The 13626-nt window shown below is 42.2% G+C and overlaps 1 protein-coding gene across 1 annotated transcript in view; it reads left to right on the top strand.

The window, feature by feature from the left end:
- LOC125716725 (calsyntenin-2-like) overlaps nt 1–13626 on the top strand; it is a 91884-nt gene that overhangs the window by 63874 nt on the left and 14384 nt on the right. Inside the window, exons 5-8 of the mRNA XM_048989352.1 lie at nt 4003–4152; nt 6772–6957; nt 8863–9120; nt 9750–9871. Of these exons, the coding sequence (XP_048845309.1) occupies nt 4003–4152; nt 6772–6957; nt 8863–9120; nt 9750–9871 (716 nt within the window). The remainder of the gene's footprint in view (nt 1–4002; nt 4153–6771; nt 6958–8862; nt 9121–9749; nt 9872–13626) is intronic.

Genomic DNA, 13626 nt, shown 5'->3' with positions numbered 1-13626 from the left:
ATTTACCAATGTGTCACATCACATTTCCTTTTAATGACAGTTTTAAATAGTTTTGGAACTGAGGATACTAATAATTTTGCAATTGGAAATCTGTCCATTGTTGCATGATGCAGGAGTTCAGCTGCTCAGCTGTCTGTGGTCGCCATTCTCCATGTCATAATGCAGCATACATTTTCAATATATAAAATATATATAGATATAGGAGATAGATCTGGACAGGCAGCAGCATACTGTATGTCTCTCTAAAATCCTAATATATGCCTCAGAGTCAAGGTTACCTTCGTATACATGCATCTGTCCCATGCCATGGGCACTGATGCACCCCCAAACCATCACAGATGCTGGAATTTGCACCTTTCACTGATAACAATCTGGATGGTCAGTTTTATCTTTAGCAAGGAGAACTCAATGCCAGTTTTTTTTTCTGAAAACAAGCAGAGATATGGACCCATTTGAGTACAGCACACAGTTCCACAGCCTTTTGGTCGATCTGAGATGAGCTTGGGCTCAGAGAACTTCCTTCCATTTTTGTTGATGTATGGCTTCCTCCATGCGTTACAGTTTCAAGTTGCACTTCTGGATGCAGCGATGGACTGTGCTATGTGACAGTGCTTTTCCGAAGCACTCCTGTGCCCAGGTGGCTATATTTGTCATAGAAGCATGACAGTTCTTTAGGCCTCAGGGCTCGAAAATCACATGCATTCTGCAGTGATGTCTGACCTTCCCTTTACGTACTGAGATGTCTCTGCATTCTATGAATATTTTCATGATATTATGTACTGTAGATGTTGCAAAACCTAAATTCTATGCATTCTCGCAATGAGGAATGTTCCTTTTGAACTGACTAACAAATTCACAAATTCTGGCACAAAGGGGTGAGCTGCTACTCATCCTTGCTTGCAAAGACTGAGCCTTGGATGGACGCTACTTTAATAACCATTCATGATACCTCACCTGCTACCAACTCACCTGCTTAATGCAGTCCGTTACTGAAATATTCTGTGCACTCTTATTTTTTGAGTGGGTTGCAGATATCAAATTTTAACTTTGCCTATATATACAAAATACAATTAATTTGCTCACTACAACGGTTGAAAATTGTAGTTTTGTCAGTTAAATGACAAAAATAATGAATGAATAAAAATAATAAAAATAAAATGAATAATAAAAAATAATAATCACGTGAAATAATGTATCATATTATTTCACTTTAAATAATATCCCAATTTTTCTGGAAATGGGGTTTGTATTCTAGTAAAGGTACACCTGTACACCTTTGACCTTTCTACTTTACTAAATACTTGCTTGTAAATATACTTTTTAAGTAAAAGTACTTGAACTTGTATTCCCTGATGGAACTGTATAACATGGCATTAACTGTCTACTGTACATATATTTTGTTAAATACAAAAACTCAGGTATGATAATGTTGTTTTTTACAGTCTTAACATTTGAAACATGAAATGCTAGTTTATAATAAGTGCTTCAAAAGTATCATTTCCATTGTATTAACTGAAATTAGGTTTGCATAATCAAACAGCTACAATAATTAATGCTGATTAGCACATTTAAGCAGAGCACATGCTCTCGGCCACACTTTTCTAGCACTGATATATGTGTGTGGCTGGGCGATATGATAATACACATCATGTGACGATAGAAACACCTATTGTTCATTTCATTGTGTCGCAAATCACACTTTTACTCATGGCACGTAGGCAAGCAGGAAATTTGCATGAGGGCCTCAATTTTCATTGCAATCAGCGGACACATGCATACTAGGTTATGTGCATTTGTACACTGAGCGACATGCTTTATATTTTAGACATTAATATTTTATATTTTGTTACACGCTTAATTGGAAATTTGCAGAAAGGTCCGAAATACAGTATAACCTTGGAACTCAAACGACCAACGCGGACATTGAATGGGTCCGTGGAATTTTTTTTCGACTTGTACAGTACCTCGACCGAAATCTTGCAATTCGACCATTCCTACTAAAACTTCTGTGGGTCGAAATGTGTTTGAGGTACCAATCTGCACCTCAAATGGGTCGGTTGAAAAAATCTAGCCACAACACGACTGAAAACGCAGAATACGACAAAACAAGACAGACCTGCTAAAACTTGTACAAATCGAGCTGCATCTCCCCTTTCAAAGAATAATCCCTCCATTCCTCCTCCTCTCCACCTGTCACTTACTGTTTGCCATCAGTTCAGCTCAATAAAGGCAAAAAGCTCATGAATTTTCATTTATATCATGTTTATTGCTTTTGTTTGTGTGCTTTTTCATATGTTTTATATTGATTGTCAATGTTTTTTATCATTAGTTAGGTATGTAGATAAGTTTGAAAAGGCAATCATTTGGGGGTCTGGAATGGATTCGATTAATTTACATTGTTTTTTTTTTATGGGGAAATTCTACTTGGACCTCAACCAAATTGCAGCTCAGACAGCCTTCTGGAACGAATTAAGTTCATGTTCCAAGGTACCACTTTAAAAGGAAAAAAATAATGAAATATCGGTATCTTTTATTTGTCGAGTGAATAATTCAAAATGTAATAAGAAATAGGTCTCTCCATGTGGTCATTTTATATAAATCATTTATTCATTGAATTTACAGAAAATATGCTATTTCGTGATGTGTCCTCATTGGAATATGAGATTTTGGTCATATATCAGTGTGTTATTAAATAACACTGACCAGCTAATGGCCACAGATTTTAGCACTTTTGTCATGACAGTACAGAACCAACATGCTATTCACCATTCACCAATCAGCCAGCCTGATCACAAGCATCTGAGGATCTGAGGATCACCTCCTGCCATTTCCAGGGTCATTTTTCAGAACACATCAAAAGGTGTTGTGCGTAGTACAAACTGGGGAGCAATCAGTCTCTCTAAATGGGAAATACAGGACACCCAAAGGTTTCATCTTGCTTTCGTAAAAGGTTCTAAGAGCTGACAGGACTGGAAACCTCTGACTCCTACGCCCTGCGTCAAGTCGCTGGCCTTTACTCTGACAAGAAAAGCTCCGAAATCTCGGTATTTTCTGTCCCATCACTACCTTTCCCTGTCGTTATTCGACTATAAAAATAGCAATGTGATTGTGAAATATAACGCAATGCTAAGTAGAAATATAGTACAGTATAAATATAAGTATGTACTGTAAGATGTAGTATACTAAAATTCAGAAGTGTCCATGGCTTTATCTACATAATATATATATATATATTATTTAAAAAAAAAAAAAACTGTCAGCCTCCGCAGCCACACTAGTAAATATTTAGCCATATGGGTTGTAGGACATATACTGACCCATGTCCCTCGGTGTCTGAGCTTGGACAGATAATGCCAGCACACTGCGCTTACTTAACAGACAGTCAGACAGGAGGACTGTGTCTGACACAAAGGGAGACTTTACTGCTGGCCAGAGACTCAGCACGACCTGCAGAGAATGGCAGAAAGGGATCGTGGGAGGTTTGTACGAGAACAAAAGGATTGCAGTTTGGCATGGCATTGCTGAGTGCTGGAGAAGCATCTCCACAATGCAGCTATTTAATTTGAAAGAAGAGCTTAGAGATAAGGAGCAACTCAAGTGTTTAACTACTTTGGCAGTAGAACCTTTTCCATGCTAAAAAGAGCACAGAAATTTGGGTGTAAAATTCTGAGAGGTGGGATGTTTTTTTATCGAAAACAGTTTCTGTCTCACTCAAGCCAAGCATAACCCGTACAACTAATTAACCAGCTCTGTCTAGACAAAGACAAATGATTACTGAATCATGAAAACCAAGTTTTGAGTTTACACACAAAATGCGACAATTTCCCTCAGAGCAAAACCTCAATTTATGTTCGCTAATTGTCTTTCTACATGCATGAAATTGAACGTTTAAACGAATTAACCGAAAAGAAGTTTTAATATGTTCAGCTGCTTGCCAACCATGACATGAGGCTAAACTACTGCTATCCTTGAATGACCTTAACAGGTTCTCATCTCTTCCAGGCAACATCAGAAACACAGAGAGGCTGAGCTATGACAAGCAGAGGCGCTACAAAATCATGGTGACTGCTTTTGACTGCGGTCAGCAGAGAGCGAGAGAGAACGCGCTTGTGCGCATTGACGTCAAACCTGCTTGCAAACCCGGCTGGCAAGGTAGGTTGTGGCTTCTTTGATCCTCATTGTCTGTGTTATTAGATGAATTGAGATGTTCATGACTTGATTTGCTGACAGGGTAGGACACTTGGGTCTTTATTTGAGTATTGAGATGGGTGGGGATGAGTGGCTGGCCCCTTTGGGTGACAAGGTCTAGGCCTCAGTTGAGAAATGCTGCAGTTTGCAGAGGGGTCAACATGTAATTTGCATATGCCTTTGCAAAGGATACTGGGTAATAAGCAAGGTCTACATACAATACGATGATAAGCGAGCTCCCCTCGCTCTCATTCCATATACATAATCCTCACTGCATTAGCACGACTGGCTTCAGCGTTCCATTCCCACAGCAGGGGAATATTCTGCCCCTAAAATATGATGGTAGCTCCACGCCCATCCCGAGTTCTCTGCTGTGTCCTGCCACAGGGCATCCCTGTTGTTCTTGTCTTTTGGGGGGCACCGGCTTTTTGCACCTTCCTCATCCCGCCTCGAGCCATGTGATCTCCCTGGAGCGGATTAATCTTTATTATTTTGCTAATTTTCTCTCTTTTCTGGGTAAGTCAAGACACGCCTGAGGGTATACAGTAAACAGCCCACTCCCCAAAGTGAAGAGCTGTGTATCTGTCTTGACGTTGGATGAATGCAGAGTTGTTCCAATTTGTACCTTTGAGGGTACAATTACTTGTCACTGGGGCTGTACCCTCAAGGATCTGCCAATTGTACCCCAGCTGTAGGTAAATGTACTTTTTTAAATACAGAAATGGACGCTGAGGAGCTTTTTTGCACCAATAGTGGTCCATTAATGTTGCACTTTGAGGAACAAAACTGTACCAGGGCTATGCCATTTTTTCTGACAGTGTATTTCTCCTGACACAGAATTAGGTTAACAGATTTTACCACTTTTTAAGTCATGGGATTAAAGCACTTAATAAGATCAAGGAGCCAGGTCATGAGTCATTGGTTACACTTGACTAGCAGTACTTAAGCTGCAGTATCATCGACTTTGGTTAGTAATGGTATGCAGGGCCATGCAACCCTGAAAATGTGGCGTGAGTAGAAGTTGGGGTTGAGAAAGACACTGCAGAGTATGTAACGGCTTAGCCCACCTTAGGATATGGAATAATATTATCCATCCTTTTGTCATTATTATGTGGCATAATGTCAGTGTTGACTCCTGGCCATCATAGAGGTGACACTCCTCTAGAACTTTGGTCTTCAGGTATCTCAAAGGCATATTCATAGCAAATTATGGTCTTGTCCATGCACTGGGTCTTACTATAATATGCCCAAAATAAGACAGATTCAGGCTGGTTCTTTGTGCTGCAGGTGAAATTTCAGGCTTGATCTGATCAACAGTTTTCTTGCGGCCTATGGTATTCTCAAAACCTTCACCAACTCCAAAGATCAAAGGTGTCAGACCTCTTCCTGTCCAGCTTTCCCGTTAATAAGGAGTCACAGAAAATACCATATTCAGAATGATTCTGTCCTTTGTTCTTGAAGTTGCGTCAGTCCTTCTGTTGATTCATTGCCAAGTGCCAGCCGGTAACATACTTCCTGGCTGATGGATCCTACTTTTGGTGTTATTAATCCCAGGAAGGTGAAAGCTGTCTATAATGTCTATGTTCTCCATAAACATTAAAGAGACCTACTGATCCTCTCATTTTAACCTTTGTTTCCTTCACATGTATCTGTATTCTCATGTGTTTCATTCTGTTGTCTAATTTCCTCAAATATGCTTTATTTTCTTCATAAATGTGGTATCGTCAGCATATCACACTTCATTGATGTTTCTTCCACTAGCCTTGAGGGCACAATCCAGTCTGTCTCATTAAACACTATATGGACATAAGTATTGGAACACACCTCTTAATCACTGAATTCCAATCAATGCGATTCTGTCATGCACTTTTTTTTCGAAGAATGTTCCAAAGTTGGACATGGTTGAGAGCTTTTCACTCACATATTGACCTCTTTCTGATATTTGACAATGATAACTGTTATCTTGAAAAAAAAACAGCTTTTACATGTGTATTAAATGTTACATTCCATCTTCCAGCAGTAATCTTTGCAGTGCAGCTTCAGATTTTCGTTTCTGAAACAACAGTAGCATGTCGAGTACCTTCCATTCTGAAGGATCTGTCTCCCAGCACTGTTGTTTGTTGTAATGTTTACATTCATCAGGTTCTCCTGGTAAAGCTGAGCACTTCAGTAGGTCTTAGCTTACCTGATGCACACAAGCCTCCTCCTCTCAACAGAGGAACCTCAGCGTTTCGAGAGATCAGTAAATAGCTGTGTGCGTTTATAGATGTATGAGTAACAGACAGAACACCGTGCCAAGTGGTATGGGTGTAGCTCACCTGCCTTCCTGCTAATGTGTGTTGACAACATTTCAGGCTGAAATTCCTTTTAGTGAAATTACACCGTAACATAATGAGTGAGTAATTATGAGGAAAAACACTGCTTTCTTGTATGAACTGTAGTCTCCTCCTGCGTTTCTTGCTATAACAGTATACCAAATAAATACATAAAACCAGGTTTTAATATGCTACTATTTTCTTTCAGTATACACATTACCTAAGCTTATGCAATTCACCTGTATGAGTATATCTGTATCTCCGCCAGGCTGGAACAAACGGGTGGACTATGAACCAGGAACAGGCAGCAAGCAACTGTTTCCCAAGATGCACTTGGACACGTGCGATGAGCCCGTGTCCTCAGTGCGGGCCACCGTGGAGCTACAGACCAGCCATATTGGGAAGGGCTGCGACCGGGAGACCTATTCGGAGAATTCCCTGCAGAAACTCTGTGGTAGGCTTCGTGTGGGGGCCAGGGTTGCATAGAGGATGAGAATTTATAACCACGGTTCTGTATCCTATGACAGGCATCAGTGTAGGAGGTGAGGGCTTCTCTGGTATAATTCTCTGTATTATTGGAAAATAATAGTTGTTCTGGACTAAAATGTCAGCTAAGCAGCTATTATCTGCTATGGAGAGACTCTCACCCATCCGTTATCCATAACCTTTTAGCTTAATAGTCATTATCCGCACATACTGCAGTGAACCCCAGTCCATCACAGGACAAATACTTCCACCCACAATCACCGACTATAGGTAATTTGCAGACACGATTTTGCCCAAAAATGCATGTTTTTTGACAGCAGAAGGAAATCCATTCAAACAGAACATACAGCCTCCATACAACCGGGGGAGAGAATCGAACCCACGACCCTGTAGCCATTACAGTCCTTGTGACAAATTGACACGTCCAATCGCCTAGCAGCACCCATTTCCCCAAGGGAATCGTCCTCGTCCGCAGCATCACCTGCAGGAAACACACAGTAAACAACTATTAAAGCACATCAAAGAAAGTGTGCAATAATCTTAAATGATGTGAACACAATCACCCTTAGTCCAGTGTGCATTGTTAACTGCTGTCCGAAAGCACAGTGATCGTTAACTCATCTACAGTAAAATAAATCGTCCATTTTCGACCATAAACACCAAGTTGATTCAGAAGTATCATAAAAGGCACCTCACTGACTGGAAGACTGTTTTTAAAGCACTTTATATTAATTCTCATTTTAAAAGATAAAATCGAACCCTAAAAGCTAATAGCTTTCTTTTACCGAGATTAATAATGTGTGAGAATTCTGTATCACTAGGCAAATATGTCAGCTGTGGAATTTATTGAAATGATAGCTTTTTAGAAGCTTGCCTGTCGACATAAAATTTTGATGAAAGTGATAAAGAAGGTAGGGCAAGAGAAGGCTCTAGTAAGTGGGGCCTCTTCCTCATACGGCTTTCTGGAATTCTCCGGGATTGACGGCGTCGACCTCCCAGTGCCCTTCGGCCCCCAGGGGCCACGCTCCTCGAAGCAGATTCAGGAACTCCTTGAAGAAACCCGCAAGTGCATTTATTGCTAAGAAAAATCAATCGGCAGTAATGAAAACTGTTATGTTCTCCAGTAGACGGCCTCCAGCTCGGCTCTGGCACGGAAGGCGGTACAGGGCTGATGGGCCTCATGCCATATTGATTGTTATGAAAGAAAATTCAGTGCAGAGGACAAAGAGAACAGCACTTTGTTCTTGTAATAAAGACTCATAATTTTCAAACACCTTGAAACTGTATAAATAATTGAATTAGCTAAACAGCTTACTGCACAGATAGGAGATTTCATGCAAAATCAAATAAACAGATCTGTTCATTTCTGCCGAAACGCCTCTCAGGAAAAATCATTGAGGTCACACTGTCGCAGCTCGTTCCACTGGCAGGCAGAAATCTATAAACTGTGCCCCCATCTTGCCATTTGACCGGCTTATGCAATTTCTGTAATATGGTCAGTGAGACTCTGGAGCAGGAAGTCTGTAGAGTCTGCACAAGTAGCCATTCTGCATTATGATCAGTGTTAAACGGATCAGTAGTTGAGGGGGAAGTAGCTAAACTGAACAATCAGCCGCATACTTAATGTGAGCTTGAATTCTTTGTTAACATTGGTCTTAATTACTTAAGTACAGAAAGGAATGGATACTTTTCATAAATAAATGGGATTTCTGTACATCTACCAGTAAGGGAGAGCCTCATACATTATATCTTATCTCTTTAGAAAGGTTTATTAGTAATTTTATGGTAACCATCTAGTTTTTTGCAATAGTTATAATCCATCTGGATTGTGTCCAGTCGATGTAAATGTTGAAGGAAGGTGTGTCACTGCCAGGGGCTGCATCAGGCAGCATGGACCTTCTACCGGCTCCCAGTAGCACCACCAACTGGACGGCCTCCTTGCTCACTGACAGTGGGCGCGACAGCGACCTCATCTTCCGCTTTGAAGGATGGCAGGCAGCCAACATCCCGGACCTGGTCGTGCCCCAGAACCTGACGGACCAGTTCACCATCGCCACTTGGATGAAGCATGGACCCAGTCCAGGTTTACGGGCCGAAAAGGAGACTCTGCTCTGCAACTCGGACAAAACCGGTGAGGCTGTGGTTTGAAACTCCGTGTTTGGGTGAAGGTGTGGGAAACAGCAGGAACCAAAGAAAGAGCCTGCAGACAAGTAGGGGATGAACTGATGGCTTTGAGAATATATGGAAGAGAGGATAGTGAATGAGCTGACAATAGGCGAGGGGGGTTTCTTGAGGGCTGCTGTATGACCTGAATTTGGGGCAAAAGATTTTTACAGCTGTTTATTCTTTATTATTGTTGCCACAGGACACCCTGCTGATACACTCTACTTATTTAAAGCCTCGTAATATTTCTGTTTCCTTTATTGGTAAGCAGACAGTCAGTAGTCTGTATCCTAGTTGAATTTTTATTTTTTCTGACTTGAGCCAATGAGGTGAGCACATGGGCTTTTTGGGAGTTGGACCATTTAAACGTGTTACTGAACCTTCTGTCAGCGGCCAAGGCCTTCCTTTCCCATCACAGTTGTTCAACAACATGTTAGAATTATTGACAGGAGGGACTAATAGAAGATAATCTGCTTAATCCATGTCACTGCCCAAGCATATGGAAATGAGTCATTGACAGGCGCACATCTAGATCATTACAATCATTGTGTGGGATAGTGTCTGTTTTCAGCGTGTCACCCTGTGTTTTCCGCACAGAGATGAACCGGCATCACTACGCTCTCTCTGTGCACAACTGCCGGCTGGTGTTCCTGCTGAGGAGGGATTTCACGCAGGGCGGAACCTTCCGGCCAGCCGAATTCCATTGGAAGCTGGAACAGGTGGGGTGGGGGGGGGCTATCACCCGTTGGGGATGTAATGGTTGTTTTCACAGAGAGATATAAACACCTAGTTGCACAGACACTTCCAGTCACATGTATGCAAACTCACACTTACTTTAAAGGACCTCGGTATGTATGTTGATGCTTCCATGTCCCACTCTCACCAGTATGGGGAAGCAATAAAAAAGGCCAATAGAATATTGGGTTACATCTCTAGGTGTGTGGAGTTTAAGTCAAGGGAGGTGATGCTACGATAATATAATTCCTTGGTAAGACCCCACCTAGAATATTGTGTGCAGGTTTGGTCACCATACCTTAAGAAGGACATTGCTGCCTTGGAAAAGGTGCAACGTAGGACTACGAGAATGATTCCTGGTCTTAGAGGAATGTCTTATGAGGAGAGGTTAGCTGAGCTGAATCTGTTCAGCTTCGAGCAAAGGAGACTAAGGGGGGACATGATCCAGGTATATAAGATTCTAACAGGTCTGGATGCTCTTTAGCCAAATGGCTATTTCAGTATTTCAATATTAGTTTAAATACTAGAATTCATAGCCATAAGTGGAAATTTTTTAATGAATTTGAGGAAGCACTTCTTTACACAGTGTGTAGTTGGAGTATGGAATAGTCTTCCTGCTAGTGTAGCACAAGCTAAAACCCTGGGTTCCTCTAAACCAGAGCTAGATAAGATTTTAACAACATGCCCTATTATTTAAGTTCTCCCCAAACGAGCTTGATGGGCCGAATGGCCTCCTCTCGTTTGTAAATTTCTTATGTTATGTACACATGCATATGTGCACACCCATAAACATGCACACGTCTGCACATACACGTGCACTATGTTCACCCTCAGGAAGCTGCACTCTCACCTCCAAGCAGTGTGTGTTAAGGCCTCAGTACCTCCCAATGGTTCCTGCTTGTGTTAATTTTTGCAACTTTCTCCATGCTTATGCCAGATGTCCAGTATTGACTGATTATCACAGGGGACTTATCCAGAAAGGGCTGCTGTGTTTGCGGCTTTTCTCTGCAAGTGGTGTGAGATTATTCATCACAGGACCAGTTGGCTGACGTTTCCTCACACCTGGCTTTGAACAGCTGACCAAAAGGTTATCCCAAAAACCTGCATACACTCCGGCCCTTTGCAGATAAGGTTGCCCAGCCCTGGTTTATCAGAATATCACTCTATATTTTATTCTCCTCCTAATATAAAGAGAGCTTGGTCCTTTTGATCCAAGCATATCATAAAGGAAACTGTCTTCACTGAAGGGAAAGGCGGCCTGCCTGCCTCAGTATTATAATGAAACACTTTTATATTGAGCTTGACAACAAAACCAAGTGTCACGTCTTTATACTTTTTTAGTTGGAACTGAAGTTCAATAAGAATCATGCATGAGGGAACATTTGCTGGCGGACAGTTTGCTAATCATCAGCCACATAGTAGGAGGAGGGATCTCTTTAGGGCTTGCAGACTCCACAAGGAATTTACGCAAGCAGTGCTTACTTAAGGGTCCAACAGCAACTTACTTCCCCTGATGTTTGACAGGCGGCCATCTGGTCACATATCCTGGGTCCATTTCTTATTGAACAGTACGCTGGTCGGCCCTAATTTAAAAATACGCACTGCACTCAGAGACAAAGCACTTTGATTGCCTTCCACGCCTCTGACGGCCTTTTAAAATTCATCGGCTGGCGAAGAGATCGCCTACTCAGCTGGCTAGTGCTGACTGCCCTGGAGGGTAGCACTCTCTGGCTCATTAGCCGCAGATCGTTGTTTCATTAAGTAGGTAAAAAGACAAAGTAAAACCACACCCCGAGGACACAGATCATTGTCAAGCCCCTGATTACTGACACACATATAAACTTGCAGTCAGGAGACAGTCTCTAGAACTCTGTCACTGACGAATGGTCACGAGCAGGTTCTGCTAGTGCACTTACGTCAAGCTGGATGACCTGATTGTGCATGGACGGGACTATTTTTACATGTTGGAGAGAGACCAAAAGGTTCTGGCAGACATACACTATATGGAAAAACGTATTGGGACACAGCTCTCAATCATTGAATTCAGGTGTTTCGTTAACACCCATTGCCACAAGTGCGTAGAATCGAGCACCTAGCCATGTAGTCGAGTTCACAAACATTTGTGAAAGAATGGGTCATTCTGAAGAATCCCAACATCACCGAGTGCAATGGCAAGATCTGTATGGAGTGGTGTAAATCATGCCGCCACTGGACTCTGGAGCACTGAAGACGTTCTTTGGAGTCATGAATCTGTCTGTCTGGCAGTCTGATGGATGGGTCTGGGTTTGGTGGATACCAGTAGATCATTACCTGTCTTTCTGCATTGTGCCAACTGTAAAGTTTGGGGGAAGAAGGATAATGGTATGGGGTTGTTTTTCAGATGTTGGACTTGGCCCCTTAGTTCCAGTGAAGGGAACTCTTAATGCTTCAGCATACCAAGACATTTTGGACAATTCTATGCTTTCAACTTTGTGGGAATAGTTTGGGGAAGGACCTTTTCTGCTCCAGCGTGACTGTGCCCCAGTGTACAAAGCAAGGTCCATAAGGACATGGATGAGTGAGTCTGGTGTGGAGGAACTTGACTGGCCTGCACAGAGCCCTGACCTCAACCTGACAGAACACCTTTGGGATGAATTAGGGCAGAGACTGCGAGACAGGCCTTCTCGTCCAACATCAGTGCCTGACCTCACGGTTGGCTGAGCTTGTTGTGGAAGCTCTGACCTAAACCCCATTGATCACCTTTGGGATGAACTAGAATGGAGACTGCAACCAGTGCATGACCTCACGAATGTTCTTCTGGATGAATGGGCAAAAATTTCCACAGCCAAACTCCATAATCATATGGAAAGTCTTCCCAGAAGAGTGGTAGCTGTTATAGCTGCAAAGGGGGGACCAACTCCATATTGATGCCTATGGATTTAGAATGGGATGTCATAAATTTCCTCCATGTGTAATGGGTAGGTGTCCTAAAAATGTTGCCCATATAGTATATCTTGCACCATTTAGGAAAGTCTACAATCTAGATTTTGCTGATTTATTGTTTATTTTTGCTGCTCCTGAAGGGTTTTACTCTGGCTTGTTACAAATTAGCAGTCGGAGAAGAAGTTGTTTGTGGTTCATTTGGCCTCCGGAGAAACAGCTTTTAATTGCAACGGTAATTAGTTCCGCCGCTGGGGTGCAAACCGCAGTCGCCTTCCGGCACATTCTGCGCGATGAGAGCTGACAGGATGGACACAAAGGCACATAGCCATGACACACAAGCAGGGATAAATGTTGTCAACAAGTCAGAGCTTTCTATTTAATCAGTCAGGCTGGACCGCCAATTAGAATGACTTGCATCTATGGCTATCAGCCAATCAAGTTCTGCTGTCCAAGTCAGCTGGTGGACATTGATCATGTCGCCGATCATGCTGAATTAATTGTCCTTATGTTCCACCTCGGGGGTCTCACTGGTTATCAGTGCATATCCTGTTTCATGTTGGGTTTTTAGGTTGACTCTGCTTAATAAGGTTTGACTCCATCTTTCTGGTCATGTCATAGTATCAGATAGACCTACACACGCTCATCAATGACCCCTGATAAGTTCTGATCTCTGCTGCTGTTGGGGGTCTGAAAGCTGCCAGTGTGAGGGTGACGACCAGGGGAGAAAATTCCTGATTTTCCGATTAGCATCATTTTGATGGCTTCGTATGTCTATGGGCTGCTGCACATTTTGCTCTTGCAAAGGCATGTAAACCAG

Source organism: Brienomyrus brachyistius, chromosome 21, assembly GCF_023856365.1.
Source record: "Brienomyrus brachyistius isolate T26 chromosome 21, BBRACH_0.4, whole genome shotgun sequence".
Classification (NCBI taxonomy): Eukaryota; Metazoa; Chordata; class Actinopteri; order Osteoglossiformes; family Mormyridae; genus Brienomyrus; species Brienomyrus brachyistius.
Note: the sequence above shows the minus strand (reverse complement) of the source record. Positions and strands in the feature narration are given on the sequence as shown.